This window comes from Rousettus aegyptiacus, unplaced genomic scaffold (assembly GCF_014176215.1).
Source record: "Rousettus aegyptiacus isolate mRouAeg1 unplaced genomic scaffold, mRouAeg1.p scaffold_m13_p_15, whole genome shotgun sequence".
Classification (NCBI taxonomy): Eukaryota; Metazoa; Chordata; class Mammalia; order Chiroptera; family Pteropodidae; genus Rousettus; species Rousettus aegyptiacus.
The window spans coordinates 50266907-50283639 of NW_023416290.1; the positions used below are offsets into that span (position 1 = coordinate 50266907).

Here is a 16733-nt window from a genome sequence, read left to right on the forward strand (position 1 = left end):
TCAAGTTAGGCACCAATGAGATTAACAATCTGAATTTCCTAAATAGTAATGCAAACATTCATACACAGTGCATTACCATCTCGAATCTGATTAATAAAAGTAAGGAATGTGGTTGTCTCTTCTGCAATAGGTGATTAAAACTGGTCTGGTCTCTTAGAGCCACCCATTGGTAACAAATATAAAAAGTCATAAAATCTGCATAGGTAAATTTTTATGAGAGTTTTGCTTTTCTAGTAGAGTTTAAGCTCTTCGAATATCATAGCCATATAATTTTGTTTAAGGTCATTTTCTATTGTAGAAAAACACGGGGACCAGGAATGCAAAGACTAAAGATTGAATCCTGGCTGTCCTACTAACATAATATTCCCTTGTCTGCAAAATAGGGATAATAAAAGTACCTGCCTGAAGTGGGTTGATGGTGGGCTCCCAAAATGTATATATTCACATCCTAATCCCCGGAACCTATGACTGTTACTTTCTTTGGAAAAGGGGTCTTTGAAGATATAATTAAGTCAAGGATCTTGAAATGAGATAATTCTCTATTATCCAGGTGGGCCCTAAATTCAGTGACAGAAAAGCAAAGGAATATTTGAGATAGAAGAGGAAAAAAGACAATATGAAGATGGAGGCAGAGATCAGTGTGTTGTGGTCACAAGTTAAGGCAGCCAGCAACCACCAGAAGCTGGAAGAGGCAAGGAATGGAACTTCTCCTAGAGCCTCTGGAGGGAGGGACTTTCCTTGATTTCAGACTCTGGCCTTCATAGCTGTGAGAGAATTTCTGCTGTCTTAGCCACCAAGTTTCGGGGAACTCATTACATCATCCTCAGGAAACCAATCCACTACCTACCTCCTAGAACTCTAAAAATGGGAATCGTAGCACTTCCGACATCGTAGGTTTGCTTTGAGGATTAATATTTTCAAAAGCACTTAATAGAGTGCTTGATGCCTGATTAGCACTATAGAAGTGTTAAGTAAATTTTTACCAAAAGAACAAACAAACGGCCTCTCTTACAACGCAACTGGTCGTTGATGACATTCCTTTTCTGGTCTGTGACTGATGTACTGGACGACATAATACTGGAGCCTCTTATTAGATTACCGAAACACGACGATGTTGAAAAAGTCTTAATGCTGCTTTCGACCCCGAATGTTCTATACTAGGAACCCTTCAATTCTCAATGTATTTAGGTCCTTGCTTCTCTATTAGTTGTCTCTACAGCCCCTTGATCTCTAAACGCGACGTAAAACAAAATGCACGGACCACAGGAGAAAACTACTTGTACTGCCTCTCTTGGGGGCCTAAAACCCTGGGAGGCGCCAAGAAAGCAGGAAAAAACCCAAGGCTATTTCTCGAACCCACGTTCCACCTCCAGAAAACTACGATTCCCAGAAGGCTTTGGGTCCGGGGGGCGGGGCAGGGGCGGACTTCGAAAAGGGGCGGAGTCTAAGAGGTCGTTGGCCGATTCCATTGTCCAAAGCGGGAGGGGTTGCCCGGGCGGAGTTTGGGAGGAAACCGCCTTCCGATTGGTTGTAAATAGGGGGCGCACGGTTGGTACGGTCAGCTGGGGACCCTAGCCGCCACCGTCCGCGCTCAAATTTCCCGGGCCAGAAGCGTGGGGCTTGCTGGGAAGTGTCCGAGACGGTTGTCATCAGGCCGGTGGCGGACGCGGTGGGCTTCGCCATGCAGAGCACAGACTTGGGCAACAAGGAGAGCGGCAAGATATGGCACCGCAAGCCATCCCCGGCCACTCGGGACGGGTAAAGGCCGCGGCGGGCGGGCGCGGGCTGGAGAGGATGGGTGGAGGCTGGCGAGGGGCGGGTCTGCGTCTTAGGACTGGCATTTGAGGGGCTGTTGGGGAGGATCGCAGAAAGGGGCGCAGGGGGCCGGGTAGGGGGTTCGGGTTGTGGTTCTGACCTACCCCGGTTCCTTGGGTTCAGTGACCTCAGGAAACACAGGTAGCCTGAGTGTCGATGTGCCCCGACGCCACGATCCTCGGAGACCCCTTCCAGGTCGGCCAGGATCAGCGCGCAGCAAGAGGCAGGTAGTCCTCAGAAATGAGAAAATTTGCGCTTCTGGCGCGTTCCAAGACTCTGCCCCTTAATTTTCATGCATCCCTATAGTATTCCTGGCGCCTAGTAGCTGCTCAGTAAATACTGGTTAACTATTGCAGCTGGAAAAGAACTGAAAAGGACGATTTAAGTTTACAGAAAAATTGAGCTAAATGTACAGATATACAGAGATTTCCCATATACCCCCTGCTCCCACACATGCATCGTTGTCCCGTTGTCATTACCGTGGCCCCCACCAGAATGGTGCATTTGTTGCAACTGCTGAACCTACATCTGCACATTGTTATCGCCCAAAGTCCACAGTTTACATTAGGATTCACTCTTGGAGTTGAACGTTCAATGAGTTTGGACAAATGCATAATAATGTATCCATCATTATAGTGTCAGATATCTGTCCTGTTTGAGCCTTAGCCTCTCCTGCGTGACTTTAATGGGAGCCTTTGCCCCAAAGTGGTACCGGTCTTGGTTGCAATTGCTACACACACATTGATCATTGATCTTATTGCTTCTAATTCCCTAGGATTTCATATACTTCGTTGCATGTTTCAATGTATTTCTTGTTCCAGAAATTTTGTTGTTGATCCTTTGTTTGCTCCGCAACAAATCAAGACTTTAAGTGCCAGTGGGACTACACATGCCCAAAGGATATGGTAGCTTGTGACTTATGTAAAATGCGGTACTTTTCCCTAATTACATCATCATTTTTAGCATGTGTCTGTCGTTTAATGTAACAATTCACTCAATCAGAAATACATTCTTTTATCATATCTTGTCATCTATCACCTAATCACAATTGATAAATCTGTTCATGTTTAATGTCTGTCTTTACCACTAAACTGAAAGCTCCACCAGGGCAGGGCCCACGTCTGTCAGTTCCTCTTAGTTCAGTGCCTGACACATTGTGAGTTGTCAGGTATTTCACAAATAAATGAACAGTAGCTACTTTGATAATGAATGCCTTTCCGAAGCATTTTCAGACGTCATTGTGGGATTGCTTCTAGGAGAGAGAAGCAGCAGCAGCAGGAGAGGGAAGAACGGGAAGGCAAAACCTGCAGGCTTAGTGAAGTGGACTTCACTAAAGCCGTGTTTTTCATGCTAACAAGTCATGCCTGACATAGAATTTAATGTGCGTTTGGGTTTTTTCTTCCTTACAGAATCATAGTGAACATTATTCACACCACTTCCGATTACCTTCCCAAAGTTCTGCGATTTTTGAATGTGGCTTTTGATAGCTCAGGTGACTGCTTACTTGCTGGGGACCATCAAGGAAATATCTATGTTTTTGACTTGTCTGGAAACAGGTGAGTGCCACTTTTGATATTTACCTTATTCAATGTTCTTAATTCACTAACTATATAGTATCTGCTATTATTTGTCAGAAAGATTTGTTAAGTTCTCACTATATTTCAGGTACCTTATAAAACACTGTTTGATGGAAGTGTTTTGGAAGAAAATGGAAAAATATAAAAAGATGATATGGTTAGGTTTTCTTTCTTTTTTTTTTTTTTTAGAGAATTGAAGTTCTGGTTTTAACAGTATCTCTAGTAGCTTGTTTTTCCTAAATTTAAAAAGTGACTATTAAATTTTCAGTTACTATCTCGTACCTCATTAGGCGATTTAGAAAGAATACAATTTCCTTGTAGGTTTTTGTCACAGTATACAAAATCTAGGAATCTTAAAGAATTGGTCCTCACTGTTCTAATCTTCCCTTGCTGAACAATTTAGTACAAAAGCAGTTAGGTGGGATTGATTAAGGTAGGCAGCCGTGCAGTGGGGGTAGGTAGGAGGGAGACGAGCTAGAGAGTCAGAAGGTGTCTGTGTGCAGGGTGGGGCCATCATGGGAGAGATGGCGGCTTTGATCAAATGAGTCAATATATTCAGGATAACGGGGGCCAAGTTCTAACCATGGGAAAGGGGAGTTATAAAACATGGAAAAAGAGAAAGCTAAAATGAGCCCCGTGGTACTGGATTGAAATCGGTTGTATCTGTGAACTCCTGGTTTTAAATATGTATAGATAGACGTAGGAATAAGTGGGGGCGTGCGTATAAGAGAGTGAGTGGATTACTTGTACACATACTTCCTAGCTTTATCTGCTCATAGGGCCTGAGAGCAACAACACCCCAGTGAATATTACAACCATCGAATGCTAAGGCCCCATTCAGTTTTGCCAGTCGTCTCAATGATGTCCTTTGGGACAAAAGGATCAGCTGAGAATCAAGCAGTGAATATACAACCAGTGCCCAGTTCTCTCCTAAATACCACTGTCTGCTAAAAGGAATCGGGGAGTCTCGCAAAAACGGCCACTTTCAGGTTGGAGGCAGGGAGAGGACAGATGAGCCTGGGACATCCTGTAGCCAGAAAGAAGGAATCGTTCAAAGAATGATGGGGATGTTTCACAAGGACATAAACGTCAGCTCTGGCCACATTGGAGACCGTTTGAGGATCAAAATAAATAATGATACTAATGGGTCATAACCCATTGAATAAAATAGAAACCCAGGCATTCATGCTGCTAATCAAATAGTTTAACGAGAGTGGATATTTGCATTCCAGTTGCAAAGTACCCCTTCACGAAATATTAATTACAGAGGGGAAAAAATAATTTTACGGTGAAGAAGCTTGGCAGATACCACCTATCAGATGACTAACGTGAAGTTAACCAGCAGTGGAACAGTCAGAACTTGTGTGCTGCTCGGTAGTGTGCAGCGAAAGGCCAAGTGTCACTTCTGCAATATTTCTGCCAGTGACATGTGACCTGAATCTAATCAGTGGAATCATCAGACAAAGCTAACTTAAGGGCGTTGTCTGACAGGACTGGCCTGTAATCCTCACAAGGGTCAAGGTCATGAAACTTGTGGAAAGACTGACGAACTTTCTCAGACTGGGGGAGGCTAGACACATGACAGATGAAAGTTCGATTCTCGACTGTTCATTTTGTTGCAAAGGACATCATTGAGACAACTGGCAAAATTGAATGGGGTCTGAGCTTTACATGGTTGTAATACATAAATGTACTCTTCTGATTTTATGGTTGTATTGTGACTGTACAGGAGAAATTCCTTGTTTGTTGAGAGCACGATCTCAACAAAGGTCATATGTGATTTATTTATCTGTGGTAGAAATGTGTTAATCATGTTTCTGCTCTTTACTCTTGCCTGACCTACCTACCCTGCCAATTCCCAATCTTAGATCAATACAACTGTCTCTTCTTTGCTCCCACTGCTAAATGAAATTAAAAAAAAAGAAAATTGTTGATTGACTCCATTACAGAATAATGAACTTCAACACCAGTGATGCTTAGCACTTCGTTTACTTCTCTGTCGATATTTGCTTCTCCCATTCTCCTCCGAGGATTCCCGATCTTTACCAATTTCCTTGTCTCCTAGTGTTCACCCTGCTCTTATTCTGACGGCCTCGGCCTCCTAACTAGTGAGAAAACTGACACCTGCACGCTTTCCTCCCCCAACCACAACCTCAAATAAACATACCTGTAAGTTAACCGTCCATACCTCTTTGCCACTTTTATCATAAAAATAGATGATCCCAGTCGCTTCCAGTGCCAATGTCCGTCTTCTGTAGCCACCCTGGGACTCTGCGCCATGAGAGTTCCTCTCCTTTGTTTTGTCCACTGTCTCTCTCCTCCCTATAAATATTTACAGCTGAGCAGAGAAGTAAGTGACAGAGCTGAGTCTCGAAATCAGGACTCTCTGGGCTTCCTCAAAATCTTCCTTTTTGCCTAATTCGATGGTCTCTTCAATTCTCGTTTCATTAAATCTTCTTTGTCTTCCTCCCTAAAATTTTTTTCTTTTGCTTCAGGGTGCAACATTTTTCTGATTTTTCCACCTCTCTGATTATTTTCCCCTTGTTTGGCTGACTCTTCTTCCAGTGCCCACCCCTTTCTTGTGTGCACCTCTGGGATCTGTCCTTGGCCTGCCTCCTTCCGTATTCCAGGGATTCTCTTTGATCATCTCATTGTCGCCAAGCCTCAGGCTTCATTCAGCTGCCATGTAAATACTGTTAACTCAGATCGCTTCTGGATTGACTATCCTGTGTGGTAGCCGCAGTCTGCATGTGGCTCTTGAGCCCTTGAAAGGTGGCTAGTCCACAGTCAGATGTGTTGTTAGTGAAAATATGCACTGGATTTTGAAGACTTAGTATGAAAAAAAGAAATGAAAATATCCCATTAATTTTTTTTATGAAATGTCAAAATGATATTTTAGATACATATTGAATTAAGTAAAATATGTTATTTAGCTTAATTTGACCGTTTTCTTTTTACTTTTTAAATGTGGCTCTGAGAAAATTAAATTATGCTTGTGGCCTGCGTTACGTTTCTTTTGGACAGCACAGCTCTAAATGTTTTGCAAGGGCCTTTAACCCAAGTGCTTAAAATCAGACTTATTTCCCACTTCCAAACTTGTTCCTTTTTTGCCCAAGCTTGAAAACTTAATTTTTTTATACATTGAACTCTTGCTGTGTACCAAGTACTCTGATAAGCAATTAACATATATTATTTCATTCACTCATTGTGTATTTAATCGTCACAACAATCTTGTGAAATGTCTTTTCCCATCTTCGTTTTGCACGTGAGGAATTCCTGATTCCTCCTCCCTCACATCCTGCGGGATGCGTCTCTAAGCCTCTGTCCGCTTCGGACACCTCTCCCGTTTATACCCATAGCTCTGGCTGAGGCTCTCTGTAGTCACTTTTCTGATGATCTCTTCTTCCTTGTCCCTCTGTCCATTTTTCATTGCTGCTGGAATTATCTTCCTAAAAGACATGGCTGATTATAATTCTGCCGGCTTCCCATTCTGTGAAAGTAAAAGCCAAACTCCCTTCCGGGGCACGTAGCACTCTTTGTAATCAGTTTCTGGCCTATCGGAAGGGGAGCTCGTTCTTCTGGGTTTCATTTTCTTCCTCTCTAAGGTCTCCAACAGAAAGTTTGTGGCCATCGGAAGGATCTCTAGGACTAACGCAGTAATCTCTCGGTAGGTTTACTCTTGTTCAGCGAACAGCACAAGCCTGCACGGCGCTGGCCTTCACTCTCCGCAGGAAGACTGAGTTCCTCGTGGCGTTAGCTGATTATTCTATTAAGTGTTTCGATACAGGTAAGAAGTCCTCCTGTTTATCTTTTGAAGACTGAGGTACACGAGGAGTTTGTCAATCTGTACAGGCCGAGGGAGCGGTCCCCACAAGACGCCCCTCACTTGAGGCACTAGCTGGAAGTTCAGGGCGACCCTCACGTCAGATCAGCTGGCTGCAAATTCAGGGTTCCCCACAACTGCTCTAGGGTTTCGTAATTCACTGGAATGACTCACAGAACTCAGGAAAGCACTGTGCTTACAAATATAGTTTTAATGTGGCAAAGGATACAAATTAGAACCAGCCAATGGGAGAGGCGCCTAGGGCGTAATCTGTGGAGGCTCCCGTTGTCCTCAGGGCCACTTTACCGTCCCAGCATCAACGTGTGGCCATCCAACTGAGTGTCACCAAACCAAAAAGACACCCCAGCTTTGATGTCCAGAGCTTTTACTAGTCTCCATTACATAGGCGCACTGATTGGATGATTGCGCCCTGGTCAAACTCAGTTTCCAGCCCAGCGATGCCCTGAGGCCAGCAGCCTTTTCCTTCCAGGGACCTGCCTTTCCAGTCTGTTTTCTATACATGTACCTTTTTCATATTCTAACAAATGCACGATCATCCAGTCTATATTGTTTCATGCAGTCATCTCTTTCCTCATTAAAAATTCATACAGCATATCTAACATCAGCATCTAATATTCGACTCTATAGGTGTTTGCATAATTATTTAACCTGTTACCTATTGATGGACTTTAAACCATTTCCAGTTTGGGCTTTACAAACACTGCTGTCGTAGAAGTTCCGAAAAACTAAGTCTCTGCGATCATCCGTGATTGCTTCCCTTGGATTCCACTCACTGTCTTCTTCTCTTCTTAGTTCCATCTTCTTACAGGCTCTTCTGTCTCCCGAACCCCCTCCCCAGTAAAGCCCCTTCCTTAGGCATCGTCCCTGCCTGTCCCTGCCTCCCCTTCGACCACCCTCCCTCTTCACTGCCAGGTCCTGCTTCTTCGCAGCCTCTCACTGAGTCCTCACTCCTCACCCCTGCTCCCACCCGCCATGCTCCTGAGGCTTCTGTCACCGTGGTCATGAGTAACCTGAGATCCACGTTAAACTCTCATCATACTTCTCAGTGGCATTTAACACTTCGGATGACTTCGAGAGCCCTGGTTTTCCCATTGTTCTCTCTCTCTGTTCTCCTCCTCCCTTCCTGACTGCTGCTTAGTGTCCCCTCTCCTGATTCTTTTAGTGGTTCCTAGATTTTTGGATTTTTGACCCCATGAAAAAGAAAAGGTAGAAAAACCCACATAGGTCATCAACTTTTAATTTTGCTAATCGACATTGGAATAAACAATATAACTTCATTTCATAAAACAAAGGGCTTTTTAACAAAAAGAAACTTTGAAGAATATAATTCTAGATTTAAAAAGTAGTACTTTAAATTTAACTTCATGAAAAACTCATTGCATTATTTCTGTTTTTCTCATTTCACTGAAGACCAGTGAAAAATTGATCATTAACTAAGGCCAGACTGGAGATTGGTGCTGGGAAACCACTGTCCCCTCCCCCACCCCCGGGGTTCTTCTGTTCCTGTCTCTAGTTTCAACCTACTTTGCATCTTAATGTTTCTCAGATTTACTTCTTGCTTTCTGACTCTTTTCCTCAGTTCCATCTTTCTAGAGGAAAAAATTCTGATCGGAAAATTAAAACTTGGAAACACAAAAATGTAAAGAGAAAATAAAAATCACTTATAATTTTATACCCAGTGATGTTTATCATGAATAGTTTTTGGTATTTTTCCTGCCAGACTGTTTTCTCTACCTGGGTGTTACACGCGCACGCACGCACGCACACACATCTGTGCTCCTCAGAATCAATTTTAAAAATCAGATTCATTATCTCTTCTTTCCACACTGCTAAATCTGTTCCTGTTTATGTATATCTTACATCAGTTAATAGTATCACGATCTAGTTACACAACTAAACTAAACCACTGGAGCCTTATCTCCTCTTTTATGTCAGCACATCCATCTGCTCACTGAGTTCTCCTTGAAATTGTTCCTCTCTCCATTGTCACAGTCTTAGTTTAGACCCTCCTTATCTCCTTCCTGGATTATTACGGCAACATCAATTAGTCGTCTTGTCTAATCTCATCCTGCTTTCCAGTATATCCACCATATACCTTCAAAATGCTCTTCCTACAACACGGACCATGTGGTACTCTCCAGTGGGAAACTGTCCTCACAAGAGAAAGCCCAGGCTCCCTGGTGCCACCCCGAAGCCCGTCCCTCACACCTCCACGATGCCGGGGTTACTAACTTGCCCCACGCGCACTTCATTAGCAAGCCACAGGCTCCGTTGGTGCAGATACTAGTGGGGTGCCCCATAATACCATCAGCTGAATTAATTTGTGAATGATTTATAGTGTTTTCCATCTATAACTATTTTACTTTTTGCCACAGTCACCAAGGAGCTAGTTAGCTGGATGAGAGGACACGAGTCATCGATATTTTCCATCTCTGTGCATGCATCAGGGAGATACGCCATCACGACTTCTTCTGACACTGCACAGCTGTGGGACTTGGATACCTTTCAGAGGAAGAGGAAGCTGAATATTCTCCAGTCTGTGGGTATACAGAAGGTCAGTGAGGGGGGACACCTTGGTCCCTTCTTCTCAGGCTACTTGCTTGGTCGGTGGAATTTATAGATGACGTGAGTAATGATGCACTTTGTCCCACGGGCCTATGTTCTCATCGCATAACTTAGCAACAAGCAAAGCAAAGCGACCTCCAGAACTGAAGATGCTACAATTTATAACTTACTGAGGTTTTTTTTTAAAATTATTATTATAATGTATAACTTCAACTTTAGCAAGTCGATAGTTTTTATTTAGCTAATTGGTTTTATTGTAGTTTTTAACCCCCCAACATTTTGCTACGAAAAATTTCAAACATACCCTAGATCTGTAAGAATTGCACCATGAGCACATGTATATCCACCATCTAGATTCTATTAACATATTTCTGTACTAGACTTTCCCTTATGTTACCATACTGTTAATGGATCTAACTATCTTTCTGCCCCTCTGTTCAGTAATTCTTTTTTTTTTTTCATTTTTAAGTAAATTGTCAACGTCATTATACTTGTCCATGTTGCCCATAAATACTTACGCTTGCATTTTATTGAGTAGGGTTCAGTATTTGTTGATGTAAAATTTGTATGTAATGAAATGCACAGATCTTAAGTATTCATTTGTTAAGTTTTGACAAATACATACACCTTAGTAAACCGTGCAGACCTGTGATTACCTTCATCCCAGAAAGTTTCATCATATCCCTTCCCAGGTAAGCACTACTGTGATGCTTTTCACCACGGATTAGTTTTGTTCTAAAATTTCACATAAATGGAGCTAGTCAGTAATGGTATGTATAAAGCTATTTTCATTCAGCATAATGTTTTTGAGATTTATCCATGTTGTATGTATCAATAGTTTCTTTTTATCACTGATCAGTATTATATTGTATTTAGAATATACCCTTAAAAAACACTTAAAAAAAGCCATTCTTTTGCTTGTAACGTTTAATTTTTTCTATTTTATTAGCTAAATACTATTTTCAGGATTGTATGAGTCTCACATGTGATTAATTATTTTGCTTCAGGCTATATTATACATACAGTATTGCTTTTAATTTCTTGGTTATTAACATGAGCAGCTAGCAGTGCATGTCAACCAAAAATTTATTTTGTAATCTCTATGGAAATCTCAGAGTTACTTAGTTTGCCTTTTATAATTAAAAATAGATAAAAGTTATAGCCAGCTTATTCATCAGGGACTTAGGTCAGATGTCTTAGTAGGTTGTTTCTCTTTTAATTGCTTTAGTACTTAAATTGAATTTTAAATTCTAAAGAAGAGAGCACTGGGAGTTGAACCCACGATGGAAACCGAATTATGAAACAATGACACGAAAACCATCTGTTCTTTTTACCATGAAATTAAAATTAGTTTTACGCTCGATAGTTGCCCATTTTAACCTTGCTTGGGCATTTCGACATTTTAGGTTAAAAAAATAGAACTCAAATGTTAGTGATATGAAGATGAAATTAAATGTATATATGTAATATATATAAATAAGTTTATTAAATGTATGTATAGTACATATGTATAGTATGCAGTATGTACATAAGTATGTTGTTCTGAAATAATAGAACAGCTTAGTCTGAAAGTTACTGGCAAATGTTTTCTCAAAAATAAGCTAGTAAAGAGTTTTGATTTTGTAGGCCAAGAACAAAATCGAGGCTATTATGTGTACACTTACATAACCATCTAAAATGAAATAATTTAAAAATGTGGAAACCGCTCTTAACTCCTGGGCTATTCAAAAACTGGAAGTGGCCAGATATTGCTGTTCTGGCTTATTCTGTTGAAAATAGGAGATAGTTGTAAACTAATCCTGAAGTAAAACTTTTATTCTTACCAAGTTTTTACTAAACCTGTATTTTTATCCCAGGTTCTGATTCTATACTTTAAAGTGAACTCTTGTGATTTTTTTTTCTTGATGACACATGGTGACAGATAACGTTCTGGGTCTCATTTTATATTGGCTCATTTAATCTAAAACAGTCTTTCTCCATTTTTTTTCATGACAATTTTTTTTTTTTTTTTTTTTGAGATAGAGACCAGACCACTTGCCTTGGAAAACGCTCCACATTCTGGATTTGTCTTACTATTATGTCATTTAACTTGTTGTAACCTCAATTCATTTAGCAGCAAAGCCTGAACTGAATTTACATGAGATGCAATAGTAACATGTTTGAGTGTGGGGTGTCGCTCCAGGTCACCTCAGGGTTCCACATAACGTTACAGAATATGCGTCATAGTATCTTTCTCAAATCGGAAATAATTCTGAGTCCTGGAACAAACTAGGCTTCAGATAAAGAACTATAGACCTTTGATTGCAAAATGTTTTTAAAGAACTTACCATTCCAAAATCTTTCCACTGATTTTTGTACCTACCAATAGCAGTAATTAATACTAATAGTAATAGATACCAATTGTTGAGTACTTACTGTGTACCTAACACTTCAGTGAGTTATTTTTAAGCTTAAATATTCCTAAAAGGTAGGTAGATACTAGTATCTTCATAGAACAAATGGGGAAACCGAAGTTCAACAACAGTAAGTATGCCCAGTGTCGCATAGCTTATGAAAGAGGTACAGTTTGAATCCCAGCATGTCTTAACTCAGTCATTCCATTAACCGTGCTACCTCTCAGGTAAACCAGTTACACCTATTCATATTATTAAATTTGGATTATTTTGTTGGTGCGTGGAGGTAGATTAGTTGGCTCTTTGTTAGGATTTGGGAATAGATCCTGGGATTTCTGATTACTGTGGTTCAGTATGTATTGGAAATGGTTTTGTGATGGGTATCAGAAAACATTGAACAAATAGGGTGTTATGGAACTTGATTCAGTCTCTTTAAGCTCATATACTGTTCAAAAATGAATTGGAGAGCATAGGATTTTCACGTAAGAAAAAACTACAGCCCTGTCTTTACACTCGGTCCTCCAAAACATACATTTGGTTAGTGATTTTGAAGTTTTTTTGTAAGCTCTTTATGTTTGTCAAGAGATGACACTATCTAAATAATGACATGATTCATTAGGAACAATTTTATAATCATTAAAACCTGGCAATTAAAATCACAAATCTAGTAATGAATAATCATGTAGGCAATAATATATCACATCTTTTTCCCTAAAATAGCAGTCGATGCTCATCAACTTTTAAGCTTTTGCTTCTCCCAGTAGGAATAAACTTTATTACTTTTCTAGAAGAATATTTCTAATTATAATAAAAATCTTAAGTCACTTTTTGACATCAGTTTTAAAGCAATGCATTCATTATAAATTATAACATTTGCAAATTCTTTCTATATGACCTTCATATTATAAATGTCTTACTGAATCTTTTGGCAAAAAGTATTCCAGATACTGTCTTTGCAAAGTGGGCCAAGGACGAAAATGAGGAGCTTGATCAGGCAAGGGTAGTAGTTGAGCTAGCATTTTTTATTGCCTTACTAGTATTAATTCTGAATAGATTATTTTAACTAACTAGTGTGTTTCATAGTGTATTATGTATGTGTGTATTATGGGGATTTTTTTTAGTGCTATTTGTTATTGTAAAAAGAGGCTCTATATGTATATGAGAAAAACAGTTTATGATAACAGCTTGCAACTATTGCTAGGAAAATTATGGCTTACAATCCCCTGAAATTTTTATAGTAATATCATTAACTATTAGAATCAGTTCTTAACTGTATGTCTATAATAGGCTGGGTCAGTAACACAAATTAGATGCAAAGTTGTGGAAGTGTTTCATATAGGTGTCTTATGAACCCATTACTTTTGTAACACTGGGAAAAGCCATGCTAGATCAGGTGTCGATCCTGCTTTTCCCCTGGACATTCTGTGATAACAGCTGCATTCAGATTCTAAATGCTCATCAGACACTCCTAACTGTGTTAAAGACGCTGAACACTTCGCCCCTAAAGAATGTAGCATTCTAAGAGAAAACAGGCTTCCTTCTTAGGCTAGTAAGATTGAGAAGGTGTGTGACAGCTCAGGGATCAGAGTGAGAGGCCACAAATTCTTAAAGGTGCTCTGCCTCCAAGTGAGTCCTGCTGCTCTCTTTCCAACTCAGAAACAGTCATGTATTTTTAAAAATAATAAAACTTGTAAAGACACACCAGTAGAAACAATGACAAAATATGTTCAAATATAAAGTGTAACAATAAGTTGTTTTGTTTTGGCTCACATGTCTGAGATTTTTGCCTTGCCTTTCCCTGGAGGAGACAGGCCACAAATCAAATTAGGGCTGTTCTGGATAAGGCTCAAAGAATAAATAGCTAAAGATGTAACCGAGATTCAACAGCTATGTGAACTGTCTCAAACTGTTTGAGGGGATTTATTTTGAAAAGATGGACAGAGATAGTTTATCCTTAGGGTATTGGTTTTTTTCCATTTTCTTTCCTCCTGATCCTTCCTTTCTTCCTTTCCTCCCTCCCTTTCTGTGTTTTACACAGATAGAATGCAAAATCATATTTGAGGCCAGCGGACCTCTTATGAGATAATGTTGGCCAGTTTTAATAAAATTTAATATTAAGTTGATATTTAATATTATCAAAAGCAAGCATTGTTTAGTGCTTATGTAATAGGAAAAGAGAAATGATATTTGCATTTTTGCTATCAATTTCAGTCTCCCTTGTCCATTAAATTACATCTCTAATAAAATATCACGTATTCGTTTTGAATGTTTTACTTTTTTATAAATAATGCTCAACAAACATTTATATACATTTATCTTAAAGCACTTCGCTAATTTTTTTTTTTTCCCAGAGGATTAACTCTTAGAAGCAGATTGACATTCGAAACAGATATACATCTTTAAGGCTGTTGAGATATGTTGTACAATAATATTTTTAACCAGTTTTTACTGGCAACAGCAGTGTGTCACAGTGCCTTTTTCCTATACTTGCACCAACTTTTCATATGTTTAACATGTTAGTAGTTTGTATTTAATATAGTGTTTATATTAGCATATAGTTATAATCCATATACTAATATATGTATAGTTTGTGTATATACATATGTGTGTATTATTTTTAGTAAATTTGGTACACATAAAATGGTATCATTATTTTCATTTAAATCTTTCTAAGGGTAAATATTTTAAACTGTTCCTCGGTACTTTATGAATTGTCCAGTTACTATTATTAACCTATTTTTTATTTAAAATTTACTTTTCCTTTTTAGTTTAAAATGGTATGTGAAATATCAGTATTATCATCCCCTGTCAAATATAGTAAATGCGTTTTTCACTAATCTAAGAAAAGTAATTTTTAAAAAGGAAAATGGGCTACTTGTATAATTTTAAATTTAATGAGGGCTGTATGATCCTTTGTGAACAATCGCTTTTTTCCTCGCCTTTTAGGTTTTCTTTCTGCCGTTGAACAATACCATCCTCAGCTGCTTCAAAGATAATTCCATCTTCGCCTGGGAATGCGACACTCTTTTTTGCAAATATCAATTGCCTGCCCCACCTGAAAGCTCTAGTATATCATACAAAGTGTTCGCTGTGACCAGGTAATGTGCATTTTAATACACAGAATTTTTAAGAAATTTAACTTCCAGTAAAATTTTACAAATTTTCATTCAGTACCTTATTGTCATTGAGGAAAATGTTTCCTTCAAACTTACATAGATGTATTGTACTTTTTTTACTTTATTGCGTACATTTTCAAATATACATAAAAATATAAAAGGACGCGAAGTCCTAATTATAGTACTCTCATTAGCTATAATCATCCTCAATTAATAGGCACTCTTATTTATAACTCCACTTACTACTTCTCTTCTGCATTGTCTTAAAGCAGCGCCAAGCGTATCAGTTTATCCATAAATATTTCAATGTGTGTCTAAAAAGCCCTTTTTGAAATATAACCATAGTACTATTATCACACTTTTAGAAAATAATCATTTCTTAATATTGCCATATGTCTAGTCATTATTCAGATTTTCCTGATTTAATTTCTTTGTCTAATAATTGTTTTTTATGGTTGGTTTGTTCAAATCAGGAAAAAACAAGATTCACACATTGTCTTGGTTAATATTTCCCTCTCTTTATTTTTTTCTTACAGTTTATTTGTTGAAGGGCTGGTTGTTTGTCCCATAGAATTTTCTATATTCTGGGTTTTACTCTTTGCATCCCTGTGGTAGTATTTAACATGATCCAGTCTCAACTATGTTTTCTGTAAAGTGATTGCACCTACATTTTCTATAAATTGGAGGTGTGTCAGCTTTGATTTGGGGGCAAGAAGACATTTGTGGTTTGTGTACTTTGTCAGGAGGAACATGGAATTCTTTCTCTTGTGATGTCAGTCATCTTTGACGATTGTAACCTAGATCCAGTATTCCTTAGAGTTTAGCAAAACGCTGCTATTCTAATGCTGTCAATCCTTCTTCCCTTATTAACGAGAAAACTTCTATAGAAAGAAATTTGCTCTCATTGACTCTAATTACTTTATAGTTTGTAAAGGAAAGGCAGAATAAATTCTTGATTTCCCCCTCTTTTAAAAAAAATTTTTTTTTTCAAAATAATGAGTTAGTTTATTGGCATCTACCTAAAATGGCCAATGAAGCTTTTTGTCTTTAATCTTTGTAAACTCATGGATTTAAACATAGATGGCATGATTTAATTCATTAAAAGTTATTCTTAAAGACAAGCACCTATAAAGTCAAACCTGTTAAAAGGCAGAGAGTAAAATGGTGGTTATCAGGGAATGGGGGGTGGAGGGTTGGACCCATGGTATTTAAAGGTGCGAACTCGTAACAAGTAGCAAATAAGCTATAGAGATCTAATGCACAGTGTAATATGGTCAATAATACTGTACTGTTATGATAAAATGTGATATATTGCTTCATGCCAATCATATTACAACATCTAAATGTATCAAGGTAACACTTTATAAGCCTTAAATTTACAAATTATAACACGTCAAATTTATCAAAAATTTTTTAAACTATT

The 16733-nt window shown here is 38.8% G+C and overlaps 1 protein-coding gene across 1 annotated transcript in view; it reads left to right on the top strand.

Moving 5' to 3' along the window:
* Positions 1–1503: 1503 nt before the first annotated feature.
* The window catches only part of TBC1D31 (TBC1 domain family member 31), a 46020-nt gene continuing 30790 nt past the window's right edge, over positions 1504–16733 (top strand). Inside the window, exons 1-5 of the mRNA XM_016131192.2 lie at positions 1504–1758; positions 3225–3371; positions 7064–7179; positions 9612–9790; positions 15141–15292. Coding sequence (XP_015986678.2) covers positions 1682–1758; positions 3225–3371; positions 7064–7179; positions 9612–9790; positions 15141–15292 — 671 coding nt within the window. The 5' untranslated portion in view covers positions 1504–1681. The remainder of the gene's footprint in view (positions 1759–3224; positions 3372–7063; positions 7180–9611; positions 9791–15140; positions 15293–16733) is intronic.